Raw genomic sequence first — 18,518 nt, forward strand, 5'->3', positions numbered from 1 at the left:
CGATTGGCTTTGCCTGCCGGGACAGACCTCGGCCCAGGCCCCCCGAGCCAAGGCCACGACCCACGTGACGTGACCACTGCGCAGCCCGCATTGACCCATTCTGCCACTCGCCACCGCTACTTTTTCTGTCGCCTTGCTTTGTCTACTTGTAGCCGCCCCTCACAAGCCAGACGCGGTCATCCAGCATTCCTCAACACATCAAGCTTCAATCAAACCACCTCGCACCACGACACGCTCTATCAAACCCGCGCACTCCGCAAACCTATCGAACAACCATTTAATTCAACCCGAAACGATCACATCATGTCTCGCGAGGAGTACCAAGTCCCCACCGGCTCCGGCTCGTCGACCGGCGTCGGCGGCTCATCCAGCGCCCCCGCGGCGCGCGACTACGCCAGCGAGGGCGGCGGCACGATGCACTACATCTGCGGCGACTGCTCGTCACGGGTTCCGCTAGAGAAAGGCACAGGGATCCGCTGCCAAAAGTGCGGCGCGCGCGTGCTGTACAAGGAACGGACAAAGAGGTAAGAGGGCTTCGCTCGCTCGCTCGCCCGGACTTCTCGGGTGGCGAGTCATTACTGACGGTTACTATAGAATGGTGCAGTTCGAAGCGCGATAATGGGATAGATTTGCGAAGGCCACGGGACGGATGGTTTCCCTCAGGAGGCTCGGATTATACATATCCGTAACCCTTTGTCCTCGACTCGTCGGTTAAGAATGGCTCTGGATATGCCGACACCAAAGCAGGGCAGGGACAACGCTTCCTGAAGATGGCTTTTTGGTAATTTGAGAAGCACGTGACAGGAAATGCAATTTCTTGTCCATTTTTGTCTAAATAGAACCCTATCTACCTAATGCTGGTATCACCCAAACGCCATAATGCTGATGCCAATCTTTAACAATACAAGAAACACCTTTGGGCCCAACTGCCATTACTACTTCTGTGTGTGGAGATACTTCGCAAAGCTTGCATCCGCGCCGACGGAGTCTTCCTGCTGCAACATTGAAGCCTCGTATCTCGCCTGAAGGCCCTCTCGATCCTCCTCGTCGTCATGCTCGTCTTCGCTTTCCTCGTCTGGGCTGAGCGGTTCTACATCCTTCTCGTCGATTTCGATGTCGCCCGGGGTGTTGCTTGCTGTAGCACGTGTCGAAGCCCTGCCGTCCATAGCCATGCCGGCCATCATCTTGTCCAGCTCTTTCTCCCTCTGCTTCTTCTTGTCGGATTCCCTCTGCTCCCGCCTCCGGTCGAGCTCAGGCTGGTAGTCGCGCTTGAACTCGTCCGTCTTATCCTTAACGGCATTAAAGAAGTCGTCGATCCCAGTGCCTTGGATCGCGCTGACGTTAACCACGCTGAGATGGCTGTAGAACTCTTCCAACACGAGGCTCATGCTGTTGATGAGGCTGCCCATGTATCCGCTTCCGACGCCGTCCTCTCCACTGAAGGCGTTATTGCCCTGCTCCTTGTCTAGGGCTGCCTGGAACGCGTCAAAGTCGGTCATCCACTCTTTCGCGAACGACGCGTCCTCTACATCGGTTTTATTAAACACGATGATCATTGGCAGCTTCGTCTTGTACAGAATACTGCAGGCGTAGAGCATGTTGCTCATGAATGTCGATGTGGAAGTTATACGCGGGGTATCGACGATGTAGGCGATAACCGTTGGGAACGACGACGCGAGGGAATCGAGAAAGATGGTCCCCGAGGCTGACCACACAAAGGCTTCGATCTGCCCTGGAGTATCAACCAGAATATGCTTAACGGGTTTCCGACTCGGGTTCTCTGGGTCCGGTGTTGCCCTCTTCTCGAGAAGACCGATGAACTGATCTACTTTGGTCGCAAAGAGGTTGAGTGACGTCATGATACCTCCATTTGGTCCCAGGTTGTACTCCTCCATGACCTTCTTGTAGTTTACCGAGTCCCGAATATCAATGTTGCACGGATACGGAGAGTTGGCGACAGCTGGGTCGAGGTTGACGAGATACGGAGGCTCTTTCTTCGCAAACTGATGGGAACTAATCCGCTGCATGAATGTTGTCTTGCCCGCTCCTGGAGTACGACGTGAGTGGGAGAAACGGGAACGAAAAATAGCTAGTTAACATACCCGCCATTCCGATGCAAACAACCACAGTAGGTTGCTCTGTCTTCCCATCTGGGCCAGTCACTGGAGCCGAAGCCGAAGCCGGGGCCGAAGCTGAAGCTGAAGCTGAATCCATTTGGATAAGCGGTATTTGCGATAGTTGTTCGGCGTTCACGAGTGATGCCTGTTAATTATTGGTTGATGATTGTTATGTGTTGGATGGATGCGGATTGCTGTGCTTAAGTTTGTTGAATGTGATGAAATTCCAGGACGGCGGGGTTCGTTGGTGGGGCAGCTTCTCAGTCCGCATACTGGGTCCGTGGCTCCGTGTCAACTAAGGCACAATTCGCACGTGGCTGGCGGGGAGATCTAGGCTGTGGGGCCTTGAAGCGTCGGCTTGGCACTCACTCTCATGTCTGAGGTGCCAGCTTGGGTTCCATCCTTCATGTGCTTGTCACTTGGCGTGCATTTCCTAGTCGTAGGGATCTGAGTTAACGGCATTCATCTATCGTCGTAAAATAGGAGCACCACTTCATACTTCGTCTCATTGGGGATGATCATTGACTATTTTTTGAGTTACATCGGCTGGCGGTAAACCAAGCCCGACCCTCGAGGTTAGTTCCGTCTCACGTCATCGAGACCCTGACAAAGGGCTGGTGTGGATGGTGCTTGATTGTTTTCAGTCCTTGGCGACTCAGTCCTTGTTGCGCGGCTGGTGACGGTTCCGAGCAACGACCAACAAGCGGCTTGGGGAGGGCTACCAAGGCCGTCCATTTTACCGCAGCTGCGCCCCCAATAAAGATCTCAGTCTTCCCCTGTTCTTCGCTCCCGATTTCTTTCAGATCATTGTTAGCCCTCCATCGCTGTAACATCCAACAGATTGTGATTGATCCTTCGACATCTCTGGACTACGAAGACATTTTAGTTATCAATATCGACAACGCGCGTCATCTCGCCCCGCATCATCACATTGAGACACGTCCCCGCTCGCGCGCTCCCCAGCGTCAACGATTGCATTCGCCATGTTGCGGAAAAAAGACACCTTCACCGTGATTACGCCCATCCCGGGCTTCATCCCTCGCCAGTTGGCCATCGACATCCTCCACTCACATTCCGAGGTCATCACATTAAACCCGCTCGTTATCGGACACAAGCCCATTCCCGCGCCACACAATGCCGAGACAGACGAGTACTACTCCACCTGGTATGAAATCACAGAACGCATCCAACTTGTCCCCGGGATCGGGAAGGTGGGCGCCTCGACAATTCAGTTCAATGGCTGCTTCCATGACATGCCGTGGGGCCTGCAGACTCATATTTATGCGCCCATGAGTGTTGACCTCCGAAACAAGTATCGCATTGCCGGCAACCAACCTGGTGTTGAGGCGCCCGAAGTGCCGGAGATTGGGTTAAAGGGGCTTGGCGCGCCATCGGACGGTCTGTACCTGAGAGAGGATATCGAAATCAAGTGCAACATCACAGTGCTCAGTTTTGTCAAGTCACAGCTGAGAAAAGCCGGCGGCGAGATGGTCAAGCGCATTATCAAGAAGGCAGAGCTGCTAGATGCTGGTGTGCTTCAGGCTATGATTGAGGACGGAAAGCTCAGGACGATCAACCCAGCCGACCGAAGCAGCCAGCTCAAATCACCACTGCCGTCTCCCACCAGCCTCCGGTATTCGCCATCCGTCAGCGGTTCGCCCCCATTGGGGTCACCGCCCATTCCATATCAGGTTCCCCGGGTGCAGTCGTCATATGCGGGATACCAGCGGCCTAGCACCTCTGGTTCGCAAGGTGGCACCACGTACGGGATGCAGGAGGGTGCCCAGGAGCTCCCAGCTGGGCATGCAGGACAAGCAAGTCCACCAGCACAAGCCCCCATCGAGATGCCCGGCGACTTCTATTATACGTCCCCTAACCTGCAATCCGACCGGCAATCACCACCTCAGGCGTTCCGGCCATCGCCCCCTCACAGCAACCGAGAATCATTTGTTGACCCAGTCCACTCGTCCAACACAAGCCCGAACCCATCGGTTGGCGGGCAGTGGACGACGCCGGGTTCACGACCCATCTCAGGGTCCTCAGGAGCCCCAAGCCCTGGCCTGGACAGCAAAGGTTTCCCGGCGCCGCTTGCCCCTCACAGGGAGACCGCTGAGGAGCACCAGGACGACAAGAAGGCGCCCACCCGGCCGCCGCAGCCGCCTCAATATGTGCCCTACAACCCGGCCGACTACGCCAAGAGGCCACCAGGGCAACCCCAATACGGACATGGTCAATTGGACCAGAGGTACAGTTATACGTGATGAATGCTTGGAAAATTGTACAGGAAGGATAGAGAAGTGCATGACGGCTTATACCCGGGGATTTATTTTGTTTCTACCTTAGCTGTGGGCGTTGGGCGTCAAAAATGATGTGCTGCAAATGGCGGATCTCAGGCGGTAATCTTCAATAGCGAATAATTTGACATACGCCATTCTCTAGCATGTAGAGATCTTGGTTGTCTCTACTTACTGCTGTCTACTTCAATCCCCTTGGGAAAATCCCCCACCTCCCATTGACCTGAATCCCCACTGGCCAGCCCGAAAGCCAGCGGTAGCGGCCAGCGGCACAGCGGCCTCCAAGGCTCACCTCTTCGTCCCACCTTGTTTCCGGCACTTGAGTTTCCGAGTTACAGGCCCAGTCACGGCCCTGCGGCCGCCATGAACCTCGATGGCCTGCGGCTGTGGCTGCGGGAAGACGCGCACCTTGTCAAAGATCTCAAACTCTACGCTCGGGGCCGTCGAGCAACAAGGAACATGAAGCACACAAAGAGTGAGCCCCGGGCCGGGATTCTGATTCTAAATCTGGCGCTACCAAGAGTGCTTTGTCGGCCTGTCCGAACCCACGTGTGCCTTATTTCTTTGAGTTTAGTTATGGCATTGGCCATCGGAGTCCAGCCCCGAGTAATGGGAATTGCTGGCGAGCACACCTGGCTGGCGCCTGGCGCTTGCGCAGAGCGGCGATCCCATGGTTACTCAGCGACAGGCAGAGAGGCCCATACACACGAGTCTCCCACTTAACTAAAGACGGGAAGACAACTGCCGATGGCTCAGCCCCCTGCCCCCATCCATCTGGCCCCGACAGCGTCGGAATGGGAGAGGAAGGGGTGACGTACACTACCTGATATCGATTTGTTGCGTGACGTTACCGTTGAGTTCAATTGGATCAAGTGGTTGTCCGACTTCAGGCGACCAAGACGAAAATAGGAACCCCCACAAGGCACAAGCCAGGAGACAAAGCCCAGTCTCCGAAAAAGTGGCGGTTTTGGCTGGTCCAGACACACAGTGAACGGGCACTGTGCCAAGGTGTGGGTGGGGTTGGACCCTGGGGGAAGCTGAGTTGATAATGTATGTATTCCTAGCTATTCACCCTGTCCTAGGGGGGGTTTTAGGGGGGGTTGATATGTTTCTCTAGGATTAAAAAGCAATAAGAGAAATAAGGGAAAAGTCGGATCAAAAGTAGCATGGTTTCGTCTCAGTACAGATGGAAGCGATCAACAGCTACCAATGAACCTGAGAACGCCCAGAAGTGGGGCCCGAAAGCTCTCTGGGCTCAGTGACACCCAGCGTGCACGTCCCACATGCACTTCTGACAGCGACGTCACTCCAACATCCATCAACAGTTGGTCTTGGCGTTCAATTGACTCGCAACACATACTTGCGCATCGAACCCGACACTACGATAATGGACAGTTTAGAAGCTTTTGAAAAGGCGCTTGCTGCCGAAAAGGCCGAGGAAGAACGCGCCGCCCGTGAAAAAGAAGAACGGCGCGAACGGAAACATAGGCACCACCATCGTCGCGATCGTTCCTCAGAACGCGACCGAACCAGCGAGAGACACAGGCACCGCGATTCAGAGAGGGATAGAGACGACCGCAGTGTACGCAATGGAGACAAAGATAGGCGCAGTCATCACCGATCCCGAGACGATGATCCGGACGAGGACAAGCACCGTCACAAACGCTCACGCCATTCCCGAGACGACCCAGAAGAAGAATCTAGGCATCGGCATAGGCACCGGCACAGGTCAAGAGAGCGCTCCAGAGGCAGAGAGGAGAACGGCCGCGAAAGGCGGGGGACGAAAGATATCAAGGACCTCAAATTATCAGACCCCAAGGAGGATCTTCCCATCCCCGACGAAGAGAAGACCCCAGCCAACGCTACGCCCCTTCTTCGAGACTCCTGGATGACGGCGCCCTCGGCATTGGATATTGACTACGTTCAAAGAGGAGGGAAGCGGAAGAGTCCGTCACCCGTGAGAGAAGAACCACCAAGGGTGTTACACAAGCGGGAGCTCAATCGAGGCCTGGGCGAGGTGCAGAGCCTTGAGCAAACAGAAGAATCTGGCACAAGGGAAGTGAACTACAAATTTGGCGACGAGGGATCGCAGTGGCGGATGACGAAACTCAAGGCGGTGTACACCATTGCGGAACAAACAAATCGCCCGGTTGATGAGGTCGCCGAGGAGAGATTCGGTAGCCTACGGGAGTTTGACGAGGCCAGGGAGGAGAAGGTGGAGATGGACAGGCGTGGTGTGTACGGCGAAGGCTACGTCGGCAAAGAGAAGCCGACTGGCGAGCTGTATGCGGAGCGACTGGCCACGGCTCGGCGGGCACCAGCCCGCTCTCCATCTCCAGAACCCGAGCAGGGCGTGGTTATCGAGGATATGATCCAGCCGGCCCCGCCAATGGACCAATCCGCCCTCAACCGCATGCGTGCTCAGCTGATGAAGGCGAAACTTCGCAACGCCCCCGATGCCGCGAAGCTCGAGGCGGAATACAACGCCGCTATGGCCGCCTTCAGCACCGGCGCCGTTTCCAACAACGCCGTCGTCCTCGACGCTTCCCACAACCGCATGCTCGCCGGTGCCCGCGGCGAAGTCAAGGCAGTCACCACCAAGCGCGGCGTTGAACGCGGTCAGATCGAGGCGAACGAAGACATGTCTATCGAGGATATGCTCCGCGAAGAGCGCCGCACGCGCGGACAAGCCGGGGGGGAAGGGCTCCGCCTCGCCGAGCGCATCGCCAAAGACGCGCGCTTCGACAACGACCTCGAATACCTCGACGAAAACGCCGCCAAGCTCGCCAAGCGCGTCCACAAGACCGACTCCTCCCTCAAAAACATCGCCGTGACCGAATACAAAAAACTCAACCGCATCCTCGACACCTGCCCCCTCTGCTTCCACGAAGACCGCGCCCCACCACAACACCTCCCCCTCGCCCCCGTCATCGCCCTCGCAACCCGCACCTACCTCACCCTCCCCACCGCCCCGGAACTCACCGGCGCCGAAGGCGGCGCGGTCATCGCCCCGCTCAGCCACCGCACCAACCTCCTCGAATGCGACGACGACGAATGGGAAGAACTCCGCAACTTCATGAAGAGCCTGACGCGGGCGTACCACGAGCAGGGGCGCGAGGTGCTGTTCTACGAGAACGCGGCCGCGCCCCACCGGCGCCAGCACGCCGCGCTGGTGGCCGTGCCCGTGCCCTACGACCTCGGCGCCACCGCGCCCGCCTTCTTCCGCGAGGCCATGCTCGCGGCGGACGAGGAGTGGGCGCAGCATCGCAAGATTATTGATACGGGGAAAAGGGCGCGCGAGGGGTTGGGGAAGTTGGCGTTTCGCAGGACGCTGGCGCGCGAGATGCCGTATTTTCATGTGTGGTTTGATTTGGATGGGGGGTTGGGCCATGTGGTGGAGGATGCGGAACGCTGGCCGAAGGGGGATTTGTTTGCGCGTGAGATTATTGGCGGGATGTTGGATTGCGAGCCGGATGTGATTAAGCGGCAGGGGCGGTGGTCGAGGAATGATGACCGCGTGGAGGGGTTCAAGAAGAGGTGGCGGAAGTTTGACTGGACAAGGGTGCTCACCGAGGCTGGGTAATGGGTGATGGGAGGGATGGCGGCGTGGTTCATTAAAATAATAAGGATTTCAAGCATGGGTGTTTGTCAATCTTAGTACACTAAATAATCGGTACATGACACCTGAACGCCATATTAATGCCAAACTCCGTGAAAACCGGGACTTTTCCGACCAAACCTCCACAGCTCCAACTCGCCGTGTTGATCAACCTTCCTCGGCGTCCATATGATCCCGGCTCGACCCAGGTGGCCCTCTCTTCCGCCCCTTCCCGCCCTTCAACACCGAGCCCTTCTTTCCGCGATCTTCCATCAGCGCCTTGATCTCGGTCTTCGCTATCCGCTGTGCCTCTTCCACCCGTGGTCTGAAAACCATGACGTCGTCCTTCTCCAAGGAATACTCCTTCAATCTGGTGCCCAACGCCGCCTCGATGCGTAGCCACAGTTCGAGATCACTGGTAACAGTCAGCATCAGGGAGCAGTTTCCGGCCTAGAATCGTGTAAACTTACTACTGCGTGACGAAGCTGATTGCGTGCCCCGATCGGCCAGCACGCGCCGTACGACCCACACGATGCACGTACGTCTTGGAGTCCCCGGGGAGGTCCAGGTTGAGGACGCAGTCGACGTTGGGGATATCGAGACCACGAGCAGCGACGTCGGTGGCCACAAGAATGTCGCGGGAGCCGGCGCGGAACTTGTTCAGGGCGCCGAGACGGGCCGACTGCGAGAGGCCGCCGTGCAACGGGATGGCACCCATGCCGAGCGTGCGGAGCAGGATGGCAATCCGCTGGGTCTCGATCACGGTGCGGGTGAAGATGATGATGGTTTGGCCCGCGAACTCGTTGCAGAGGTAGATCAAGTAGGTGTCCTTGTGGGTGTGCGGGATGAAGACATAGTTCTGAACGAGAGTCGAAACGGTCTGGTACTTCGATGACGAGATGCTGACTTTCAAGGGGTCGCGCAAACAGGCGCGCTGCAGGCTCTCAACTTTGCTCGACATAGTAGCGGAAAAGAGAAAGGTCCTCCGTTCTCTGGGGAGGAACTTGAGGATCTTGTCCAGAATCGGGCCGAAGTCCATGTCGAGGAGACTGCGGTTGTTAGCAAGTTATTAAGGGGTAAGTAAGAAACAGGATTTTTACCGATCGGCCTCATCCATGACCAGGTAGCGGAGGTTCCGCCTAAGCATACAGTTAGTACGGGTTTCCCCAGATCCGAGAACCATAGGGTTCCGAGCAGACTCACAGGCTGAATCCCTTCGTCTTCTCCAAATGGTCCAACAGCCGACCGGGCGTCGCAACCACCACGTGCGGCTTCTTTCCCAGCGCAATAGCCTGTTGTACCATGTCCAAGCCACCCAGAATCAGAGCACATCGAAGCGATATCAGAGAGCCCAGCGCCTCAAAGGATTGCGCAATTTGGGCTGCCAGCTCTCTTGTTGGGGCGAGCACGAGGGCGAACAGAGGTTGTGGCTTGTCGAGAAGGGCTTGGAGAATCGGGAGGGCAAATGCACCCGTTTTACCGCTACCGGTCTCGGCAAGGCCGATGATGTCGCGGTCTTGTAAGGCAAGTGGAATCGATTCCTGCTGGATTGGGGTCGGTTTCTTCCATCCAAGCTCGTTGCAAGCGTCGCAGAGGGAGTCAACGATGCCCTAGCCTTACTATTAATTACTATGCTCGAACGCGGAGAAATGGACGTTGCGTACCAAGTCTTGGAATGTTTTTGGGGCAGGCTCCTCATTCCCCTCCCCCGACGCATCGTCTATAGTCTCTGACTCGACCTCAGAGTTTGGTACCGGGGATGGTTCGACTGCTGCTGTTACAGGTTGAGGTTTTGTTTTGGGTTTTTGGATCTGAATTGAGGCTTCTTTTATGGCCCCATTGCCGGAAGAGACCTTCCTACGTTTGGTCGACATGGTGGGCTCCTCCTTTCGGATAAGTGTCGGCCTGTGATGCAAAATCCTCTTTTTGTTGCTTCAACTTTGAAGGACGGCGATGATCGAGGGAGTGATGCTCCCAAAATTGCGGGCTTATCGGCGGTGGGGCATGCAAGATAAGCGCGGCCCCACCGAAATTTTTGCCCGCCTGCAACTGTCCCAGCAGTCAATTGGTCTTTGAGCTGCATCCAGATCATCAGAACAACAACACCACCCTCAGTATCAGACACCATGGCCAAAAGACGCTCAAAAAAGAGAACCCATGTTGGCGCGACAAATCCTGTCACGCCGACAGCGATCAATGGCCATGCGAACTCGAAAGATCCGAAGAGCATGGTTATTCGCATCGGCGCCGGCGAAGTTGGAACCAGCATCAGTCAGTTGGCCACCGATGTCCGACGTGTGATGGAACCTGGTACAGCGACACGCCTAAAGGAGCGGAAGGGTAATAGGTTACGGGATTATGTCACCATGTGCGGCCCCCTCGGAGTCACCCATCTCCTCCTTTTCTCAAGGTCCGAGTCCGGGAACACCAATCTGCGGCTGGCGGTTGCGCCGCGCGGCCCTACATTCCATTTCAGGGTCGAAAAGTACTCCCTCACCAAGGATGTACAAAGGGCGCAAAGGCACCCGAAGGGCGGCGGAAAAGAGTACATCACGCCTCCATTGGTAAGGACCACGGCTCCCAATGTTCTAGACATCCCCGCTAACCACCCCCGAGCTCGTCATGAACAACTTCAGCAATCCCTCCTCCGATGCAAATTCCAAGGTACCCCGACACCTTGAGTCTCTCACTACGACCGCCTTTCAGTCCCTCTTCCCCCCGATCAACCCCCAAGCAACACCCCTAAAGTCGATCAGGAGAGTATTGCTCCTGAACCGCGAACAATCAGACGACGGGACGTTCATCGTGAACTTCCGGCACTACGCGATCACAACAAAATCGGTTGGCCTCTCGAGGCCGTTGAGACGGTTGAACGCCGCTGAAAAGATGCTGAAATCCAAGAAGGGAAAGAAGGGGGGTCTCCCGAACCTTGGGAAGCTGAAGGATATCTCAGAGTTCATGATTGGTGGCGAAGACGGCGAGGGATACATGACGGACGGAACGAGCGGAAGCGAAGCCGACACGGACGCCGAGGTTGAGATTCTGGAGACGGCTGCGAAGAGAGTCCACAGCGGCAAGGCCAGGGCTGCCGAGCAGGACAGCGACGATGACGAGGAGGGCGCCAACGACAACGTCGAGCGGCGGGCTGTGAAGCTGGTTGAGCTGGGACCTCGGATGCGGCTGCGCATGACCAAGGTCGAGGAGGGCATTTGCTCGGGCAAGGTCATGTGGCACGAGTATGTCCACAAGTCGAAGGAGGAGATTAAGGAGCTGGAAAAGAGGTGGGATCAGCGCAAGAGGGAGAAAGAGGCCCGCAAAAAGCAGCAGAAGGAGAACGTTGAGAAGAAGCGCAAGGAAAAGGCGGGGAACAAAAAGGCTGGTGGGGGTGGGGATAAGGATGATGATGAAATGGACGTGGATGAGTACGATAGCGACATGTACAACGAAGACGACTTTGACAGCGAGGGGCTAGCGGGCGACGCCGAAGAGCAGGTCAATACCGAGATGGAGGACAGGGGCGAGTGGGAGGATGAGGAGGAAGAAATTGCGAAAGGAAGGAGCTCAAAAAGGAAATCTCTGAAGAGATAGTTGTAAAAATGCTGTCCTTTCCTCGTTGGCCGGGCTTTTATATCTAATGGTGTTCCTATCCCTTGGAGTATTTTTGAGGAATAGCGCACGTAGTTGGCGTCCAGTTGATTGTGATCTTGTCTTTGTGCGTTAAAACGTTTCAGATTGAAGGCTACAAACTGCTTCCAAGGCCACTGACACATTTCGCTCGTCATATCAAGAGGATTAGATCGAAAAGTAACTAGCAACTGGCTCTAATAATTTGTATTTCCCGACATAATCTTCGCGTTCTTTCCGCCGCTTCGGTTTCCCGCACAACAATGACTGACCGGAAGGAAGACGGTTGTCCAGTGACGGCCGGTAACGTTGAAAGGGGTAGATTTAAATTTCAAAAACCGGTGCTAATATGATCGTGTGTGTTTAGAACAACAATGGTTATCGCTGTTTCTCAATCCTCGGTCTTTCGTTGTTATAGAGCTTTTTCTGCTAGCGCCATTGAATGTGGTAATACATTAAATGTCTTCTGTTGGGGACTTTTGTTTACTTTACCACTTCCGTCTCATCAACAAGGGCTAGCTTCACCTCACTTGTAACGGCCTTTCCCAGAAACTCAATTCCTCAATCTACGAACTGCTCCCAGAAAGGCCATAATAATGAAGTGGACGGTATGTATTTGGATTGTAAACTGAAGTAAGCGGCGACGGAAAATGCTCAACCGAGAAGAGATGCTGTGTTGAATGCCAGACTGCCTTGACAACCCACTGGAAGACCCATTTTGCCAATTCTGAACCCCCGAAAATGACTTCACCGATTCCACAATCACATGCAAAACAAGCTCTCAGCCGCCCCATTTAAGTTCCATCCATTTCCGTGCCATCCCGAACCCGGATGCCGCGACCCGACACCATAGCCGAACGCCCGGCCCAAACCCAAAAAAATGCCCGGATATCACCACCCGCCCCAAAACGCCATGATGCATGCAGCAAAGCCAACAACCCAACCACCCTGCCACCCTCCCCTCAAATCCCACTCCCCAAATCGCACCCCCCCATCCCCATACCCCCTGCCTACCCCTACCCCCTCCGCTGCGCCTCATAAACCGCCAACGCCCTCTCCAGCTCCGCCAAGCTCTCACGGTCGCCATACGCGTCCTCCATGGCCGCCTCCTGCTGGCGGTGGCGCCGCCGCCGTTCCGCCTCGGCCTCGGCCTGTTGTGCGGCAGGCGAGGATGTACTAGAGGTGGTGCTGGTGTTGGCGGTGATGGTAAGGCTGTCGCGGTAGCGGGAGACGGCGAGGCCGGCTGTTACGGCGGCTGCTAGGGGGGGGAGCCTGGGGGGTGGGTTAGTTTGGGGGTTGAGGGTTGGGGAAGGGGGGGGGGGGGGGGTAAGTATGTACCATTTCAGGCTCTTCCCTCGGTTGCGGGAGGCGTTGTGTAGGTAGGGGAGGTAAGGTGGGTGCACGCGGGCGGAGGTGGTCAGGAGTCTTGAGGGGGGTTGATTCATTTTGGTGGTGGTGGTGGTGGTGGTGGTGTGGTTGGAATGTGTGAAATCGCTTTTCAGTCCGCTGAGTTTAAAAGGACAGTTGGAGGTAAATCCTTAGCTCATGGAGGGAGTGGATGGATGGCAGCGTTAGGCGAGTCTAAAAAGAAACAGAGGCGGAACTTGGAGGATGGGAAAGTGCCAAATGTGTTCCTTTAAATGAGAGACAGGAACTGCCGCTTCAGCTCTCAAAAGAATCAGGGCACGGGTTGGGGGTGTCTCGCTTCATAAAAGCATGCGGCAGCGGCCGGCCGGTCGGCATCTGGTGTGACAAACGGCCCACAGTGGTGTGTTTTGGGTGCGTGGGAGCGATGCAATGATGCACATCTCGAGCCATCAAGCTGTGGGGTGGATTAGCCGAGGAAGAGGATGGTGGGGGGTATGGGGTCCTCCAGCCCGCGGCCCTCCGCTTCCCCGGATATTTTGCGGGGAGCTGAGTGGCTGCCTCGGTGCGGGATGGTCGTCGAGGTTGTTTCCAGCGGCGGCCACGTCAGGGACCCTGGTTACATCATGTTGATCGGGCACATTTCATACGGCGAGCGGGCCAAACATGCGGGATGCGAGATGCGGGATGCATGCAGAACATTCAAAACAGTGGTTAGGAAGCCAGAGCTAGTGCCCGCTCTGTTGCACATGTCTGCATCATCAGTACTGAAATAGGTAACTATTCGTACCTCCGTCCTTTCATATCGAATTGGCTCTGACAAGTGGGACTGACGTCCGAGATGAACAGAGAGAGGCAGGCGTCACATTCTTCTCGACTCTTTTTGTGTGTTAATAATCTGGACGCTTTCTCCCTCAGCAACAGAAGCAGTCATGCATCAGTCTCACGTCGCGTAATCCAATCATGCAACTGGCGGCCAATGATCATACTCCATAATTGACGCACTTGTTTGTGTTGCAGCGCGAGGTTGCTGCCATGTTGAAGGACGACAAAGTGTAAAGTCAGAACGTGAGGTAACGGTTGGAATCACTGCGAGTCCCATTGGCTCCCCCGACGCATGCAACCTCTTCCGCAACCTGCAGCTTCGGGCGGCAGGCGGGCGGAAAGTGGGAGCTGCAGGAAGAGGCTTGTTGAATGGTAAGTTGCTTTGGGCTAGCGTGGAATTAATCCGGTCTTCAGCTCGGCTCCAACGTTCTCCGTCGGAGCTTCGCGGCCAAAGCTGGTGCTACCGTGCAACACCCTCGGCGTTAAGAAAGCAATAACCTTTACGTCCAATACAACAATGCAGTGTGAAGACACATTGGGCGTTACAATATGCGTGCCTGTGGCACTACAATCCAACGAGGCCAGTGTAACGGCTTCACCTTTCAGCTTCTACCTTCACACATCACATTAAAGTGAAGTTGTATCAATGCACCATTGGTTGCAAGCTGAGCAGATTATTCGTACACAGTCCCTCAATAGCTGAGAAAGCTGTTTTATTGCTAACAGTATTGATGACGTACTAAGTAAAACCGGAACAGGTCGAAACGGGCACCAGATAGAACCAAAAAGGAGATGCCCATTGTTTTGAAGTCCAACCGCGCATGACACATCAAGTCTCGAGAAAAAAGATACAGTCAATAAATAACTAGCTCAAATCTTCACCCTCCACCTATCGAACAAAGGGGGCACCCCGGCCAAGGCGCCGAAGGAGAGTCAAGAACAAGAAATAATGAGACCCAAAGGGAGAGTGTTGAAGCGAGCCAAGCCAGCAGCAAGACCTGACTGAGCCCGGCATGGAACCCTTGGAGTCCCCGAATATACAAACACACACACACACACACACACACACACACACACACCATCGACTCCCCCCCGAATCCTCCCCACAAGCCTTGCCAACAGGTTGCGCGTCGGCATTCCCGTCCGTCCATCTACCCATCCTCCATATGTTTTGCGCCTTTAAGTGCGGAGAAGGCGAGCCAGGTACTTGAGGAGCGACTCGTCGTCGTCGGCGGGCGGCTCAGGGGCGCCCGTCGGCTTGGGTGGCTCGCCCGTCGGCTTGGGCGGCTCGCCCGTCGGCTTGGGCGGCTCACCAGTCGGCTTGGGGGGCTCGCCAGTCGGCTTGGGCGGGAGCGGGTGGCCGGTCGGGTGGGGATGGGGATGGGGGTGGACGCCGCCGGTGGGGTGGGGCCGGCCCTCGCCGCCCCAGCGCTTGTGGTTCTCGAAGGGGCCACCGATGGGCCAGGGGGGCAGGGGCGGGGTGCCGGTGCCCGTGGGCCGGGGAGGCCAGGGGCCCGGACCGCCCGTGCCTGAGGGACGCGGGGGGAAGGGCACGCCGGAGCCGGTGGGCCGGGGAGGCCAGGGTGGCGCGGAGCCCGATGGCGGCCAGGGCGGGAAGGGCAGCCCGGAGCCGGTGGGCTGGGGCGGGGTTGGGAGAGAGACGGTCGGGGTCTCCTCGCCACCGCCGCCCTGGGCGATGGGGGCGCCGACGGCTTGCTGCACGGCGGCGGCCGCGACCAGCGCGCTGATGAGGATGCGAGTCATCTTGAGTGAATGAATGAATGGGGATGCGGACTGTGCCGGTGTGGTTTGGGACTCAGGTTGGGGCTCTGGGCTTGATGGTGAAGCTGAAGAGGCCTGCCGAGATAGCGACAATCGGGCAGGTCATGGTGTCTTATATAACCGTGGAGCTCCTTGCAACGAGTTCATGGATTCAACCTTCAGCAGCACCTTCTCGCGCCATGGTGATGTGATCGTCGGCTCCAGGGTGATACTTGACTGGATAATGTGGCCCTGGATCTCGATACTACATTGTATAATGCGGACCAACCTCGGTGCCGCCACTGAATCACATCATTCCCGTCCTTGGGTCCAAGTGCACCCCGAGGTTTTGGCGATGTCGATGCTTATCGCAAGCATCATCGACGGGGCAGGTTCATGGGCCAAAATTTAATCTAATCGGGACGGGATAGAAGCACGGCGTCCAGCGAATAAATTATCAGGGGGATGATCAACGGAGTTTTTGAACAAATACCCGGTTCCGGGGGGACCACATATACTTTTCCACCACACAAAACATGGCTGATGGGGCAAGGCCCTGGAAGAAGCCTGGGGGCTTGCTGCGTTGCTGCTTTGCGCCGCCCTCACCTTGCCCCTTCTTGAGTATGTTTTTGTTCTTTGTACGTATACTTGGTACCTTCGAGCAGACACCGTCGTTCATGTTCGCTTAACCTCTCTAGCCGCTGCCAGTCAGAGAAAAGCATCGAAGGGGACAGACAAGCTTCGGTGATTCTCTAGGTCCTTGGCGCCCGCATTTAATTTATGCCCCCTAACCCCTTTTTTCTCGATATCGGTATTTGGCCTGGCGATCGCTGGATCGTCGTGGTCCCTGGTTCCTGGTCTTGCGTCCTTGGCATGCCTGGCAGTCATTTTAGCCTAGCCAACTGCCGGAGGTCGCGTCGAGCCGGGAGGACGATCCCCGCTGGCCGTTGAGGACTTGATATGCGCCTGCATCGAACCTCGAAGCCGCCGTTGCGTCCACTGAAAATAAAAAAAATCGGCTGGAACTGACCCGAGCCAGATGGATGGGAGGCATGGGTTAGGGGTCGAGAGCTAATTAAGAGTCAATAACCTCTTGAGTCTGCCTTTTCCTCACCTGGGTTGCCGTCGTCCTATCATCTATAGACTATGTATATTCTAGTGGTAGGAGGAGCGCGGTCCCCCTTGTTAAGAAGTGTCGTGGGAGCTCATGATTGTGCTCTCCAGTTCTTGAAAACCCATGGAAGCTACGTACATACCAATGACTGATTAAGGACATGGGGAATGGCCCTGTCCCCGGAGCTGGCGAGAGCTGAAATTGATACTAGGGTTAGTATAGGCAAAATCGCGGTTCTGGTACCAAGTAGAATATTGGCTGGCTGGACCGATTATCTCGAAGATCTCATGTCATTCCATTCCCTGATGTCGAGACCGGAGTTCGAGATATTTGGTGCTACAACGGAAACACTGGCCTTGCTCCGTCCGTGATTGCATTCGTATACGTAGATCTTGCGACACTCGCAAGCGAACGCGGTGGAGCGCGGCCATTGGCGCGCAACCAACCCTCATCAGACCGGACCACACGGGAGCCCGGAGGCGCCCACGCACGCCACCAATACATTCCATGATTCTAGATGACAGGGGTTATGCGCCCGGATCAACTCTTGACATGTGTGATTCGCAGCCTTTGCTCGATCCGGGAGGACTGGCAACCGAGGAGAAACTTTATCTCAGGTTCGCGACGTTCGCTCTAAATTACAGGACTCTCGCTGGCGTTTATTGCTGGGACGGTGAAGAAGCGGTGGTTACTCAAATTAATAACATTTAATGGGCTGGCCTCCGTCTACTAGGGCCAGGATTCAAACGAATCCAAGCAATAGATGAAGTGAAGCAAGCGTGGAAAGCGGAAAGACATCTACTTTTTTTCGCTGCGGGCCGGCACTGTCAGAAGATGATCACGGTGATCACTTCTGGGACTGGGGCTGGGGTTAGGAAATGCACAAGGATTCGGAAGGATAGGCTGGGTAAAGGGAAGTCGGATTGTAGATCAACATACTAGCTCTCCCTCCAGCGTAGCGAGCGCATATAACCACCTAATCTAGCTTCAGTAACGGCTGCATCTTGTATCTTGCTCCTAGCGAAATTATATGTTAGGTACCTGATGGAGGGTAGGCATTATGTGACCCGGGCCAGTTCGTAGAAGTAGACTGACTAAGTCAGCTAGCATCATCATAGCTTCCGCAGCGTGGCAAGGCTTCACTCCCTTTTGCGCCAGTATTATAGCCGGACACCGTGCTTAGGCTGTATTTACCATGGCTTGTTGATCCCGTTATCCTCTTGCTTGTGCCTCCGTCAAAGAGAGCAAGGGTCAAGGAGGCGCTGGGCTGTTATTCCACCAACAGGACCTAGCCAACGACATGGACCGACATAGAGAAACAAAGCTGCCCGTCAAGATCAAGCTGGCAACTAGCACGCAACCACTCGAATCCGGCGCTATTCCGAAACCGCAGCTAGCCACTTCAGCTCCTACTAGGCTGTAGCATTGTGAATATTGAGCATTTCGGGTTGAGTGTCATTTTGTCAATATCCCACGTTGACTATCAGAGCACTTGCACCCAAATGAGAACGTACTTTACGTCAAGAACCACATCACGGTCGTGTCGCCAACTTCAAAAGCTAGGATAAGGCCTAAAAGATTATCTATTACAATATGATGTGATGAACTCAAGTTGTGGCTCCAGTCACGAACTTTGCCACTGCTGCGGAAGCTTTCCGTGGTGACTAGGTTGGCAACGGAACCTAGGTACGTTAGTCAAACAGCTTTCCAAACCATCTACCCCTCTGGTTTTCGGTTCATTCTCCGATGGGCTACAAGACTTCTAAGCAAGACAGCTTTTGATCTTACATTGAGTGTATCTCGATTAACTGGATCACCTC

General features: G+C 55.5%; 8 protein-coding genes across 8 annotated transcripts; 4 read left to right on the forward strand and 4 right to left on the reverse strand.

Annotated features, from left to right (window-relative positions):
- The first annotated feature begins 139 nt into the window (after positions 1–139).
- F5144DRAFT_573381 (uncharacterized protein) lies at positions 140–815 on the forward strand. Its single transcript, XM_066788962.1, has 2 exons — positions 140–524; positions 595–815. Exons 1-2 carry the CDS (start codon positions 304–306, stop codon positions 617–619), a joined length of 246 nt encoding a protein of 81 aa, XP_066643367.1. The 5' UTR covers positions 140–303; the 3' UTR covers positions 620–815.
- On the reverse strand, positions 816–2,349 carry F5144DRAFT_573383 (uncharacterized protein). The gene is made up of 2 exons (XM_066788963.1): positions 2,103–2,349; positions 816–2,047 (listed from the first exon to the last, which is right to left on the reverse strand). Exons 1-2 carry the CDS (start codon positions 2,212–2,214, stop codon positions 936–938), a joined length of 1,224 nt encoding a protein of 407 aa, XP_066643368.1. The 5' UTR covers positions 2,215–2,349; the 3' UTR covers positions 816–935.
- A 751-nt stretch (positions 2,350–3,100) lies between these two features.
- Positions 3,101–4,378, forward strand: F5144DRAFT_548224 (uncharacterized protein; the record flags this gene model as incomplete). Its single annotated transcript, XM_066787515.1, has 1 exon — positions 3,101–4,378. The coding sequence occupies one exon, from the start codon at positions 3,101–3,103 to the stop codon at positions 4,376–4,378; it is 1,278 nt and encodes a 425-aa protein (XP_066643369.1).
- A 1,099-nt stretch (positions 4,379–5,477) lies between these two features.
- Positions 5,478–8,079, forward strand: F5144DRAFT_573387 (CwfJ C-terminus 2-domain-containing protein-like protein). The gene has a single exon (XM_066788964.1). It carries the CDS (start codon positions 5,799–5,801, stop codon positions 7,992–7,994), a length of 2,196 nt encoding a protein of 731 aa, XP_066643370.1. The 5' UTR covers positions 5,478–5,798; the 3' UTR covers positions 7,995–8,079.
- On the reverse strand, positions 8,080–9,943 carry F5144DRAFT_573389 (ATP-dependent rRNA helicase RRP3). The gene is made up of 5 exons (XM_066788965.1): positions 9,674–9,943; positions 9,213–9,619; positions 9,110–9,148; positions 8,480–9,058; positions 8,080–8,424 (listed from the first exon to the last, which is right to left on the reverse strand). The coding sequence occupies exons 1-5, from the start codon at positions 9,881–9,883 to the stop codon at positions 8,178–8,180; spliced, it is 1,482 nt and encodes a 493-aa protein (XP_066643371.1). The 5' UTR covers positions 9,884–9,943; the 3' UTR covers positions 8,080–8,177.
- Positions 9,944–10,091: 148 nt separating this feature from the next.
- F5144DRAFT_630128 (Brix domain-containing protein) lies at positions 10,092–11,786 on the forward strand. The gene is made up of 2 exons (XM_066792407.1): positions 10,092–10,573; positions 10,626–11,786. The coding sequence occupies exons 1-2, from the start codon at positions 10,136–10,138 to the stop codon at positions 11,595–11,597; spliced, it is 1,410 nt and encodes a 469-aa protein (XP_066643372.1). The 5' UTR covers positions 10,092–10,135; the 3' UTR covers positions 11,598–11,786.
- Positions 11,787–12,625: 839 nt separating this feature from the next.
- On the reverse strand, positions 12,626–13,280 carry F5144DRAFT_246095 (uncharacterized protein). Its single transcript, XM_066783399.1, has 2 exons — positions 12,972–13,280; positions 12,626–12,905 (listed from the first exon to the last, which is right to left on the reverse strand). Exons 1-2 carry the CDS (start codon positions 13,076–13,078, stop codon positions 12,650–12,652), a joined length of 363 nt encoding a protein of 120 aa, XP_066643373.1. The 5' UTR covers positions 13,079–13,280; the 3' UTR covers positions 12,626–12,649.
- A 1,722-nt stretch (positions 13,281–15,002) lies between these two features.
- F5144DRAFT_649858 (uncharacterized protein) lies at positions 15,003–15,587 on the reverse strand (the record flags this gene model as incomplete). The annotated part of the gene is made up of 1 exon (XM_066792983.1): positions 15,003–15,587. One exon carries the CDS (start codon positions 15,585–15,587, stop codon positions 15,003–15,005), a length of 585 nt encoding a protein of 194 aa, XP_066643374.1.
- Between the last annotated feature and the right edge of the window lie 2,931 nt (positions 15,588–18,518).

Source organism: Chaetomium tenue, assembly GCF_020726465.1.
Source record: "Chaetomium tenue strain MPI-SDFR-AT-0079 chromosome Unknown F5144scaffold_4, whole genome shotgun sequence".
Classification (NCBI taxonomy): domain Eukaryota; kingdom Fungi; phylum Ascomycota; class Sordariomycetes; order Sordariales; family Chaetomiaceae; genus Chaetomium; species Chaetomium tenue.

Bases quoted from the DNA above. Each gene is read 5' to 3' on its own strand.
- F5144DRAFT_573381 (XM_066788962.1), top strand. From the start codon at position 304: ATGTCTCGCGAGGAGTACCAAGTCCCCACCGGCTCCGGCTCGTCGACC. The intron at 525-594 runs GTAAGAGGGCTT...CGGTTACTATAG, and splicing joins TACAAGGAACGGACAAAGAG to AATGGTGCAGTTCGAAGCGC.
- F5144DRAFT_573383 (XM_066788963.1), bottom strand. From the start codon at position 2,214: ATGGATTCAGCTTCAGCTTCAGCTTCGGCCCCGGCTTCGGCTTCGGCT. The intron at 2,048-2,102 runs GTATGTTAACTA...GTCGTACTCCAG, and splicing joins TGTTTGCATCGGAATGGCGG to GAGCGGGCAAGACAACATTC.
- F5144DRAFT_573387 (XM_066788964.1), top strand. From the start codon at position 5,799: ATGGACAGTTTAGAAGCTTTTGAAAAGGCGCTTGCTGCCGAAAAGGCC.
- F5144DRAFT_573389 (XM_066788965.1), bottom strand. From the start codon at position 9,883: ATGTCGACCAAACGTAGGAAGGTCTCTTCCGGCAATGGGGCCATAAAA. The intron at 9,059-9,109 runs GTAAAAATCCTG...TAACAACCGCAG, and splicing joins GTCATGGATGAGGCCGATCG to TCTCCTCGACATGGACTTCG. The intron at 8,425-8,479 runs GTAAGTTTACAC...GACTGTTACCAG, and splicing joins ATCAGCTTCGTCACGCAGTA to TGATCTCGAACTGTGGCTAC.
- F5144DRAFT_630128 (XM_066792407.1), top strand. From the start codon at position 10,136: ATGGCCAAAAGACGCTCAAAAAAGAGAACCCATGTTGGCGCGACAAAT. The intron at 10,574-10,625 runs GTAAGGACCACG...ACCACCCCCGAG, and splicing joins AGTACATCACGCCTCCATTG to CTCGTCATGAACAACTTCAG.
- F5144DRAFT_246095 (XM_066783399.1), bottom strand. From the start codon at position 13,078: ATGAATCAACCCCCCTCAAGACTCCTGACCACCTCCGCCCGCGTGCAC. The intron at 12,906-12,971 runs GTACATACTTAC...CCCACCCCCCAG, and splicing joins CGAGGGAAGAGCCTGAAATG to GCTCCCCCCCCTAGCAGCCG.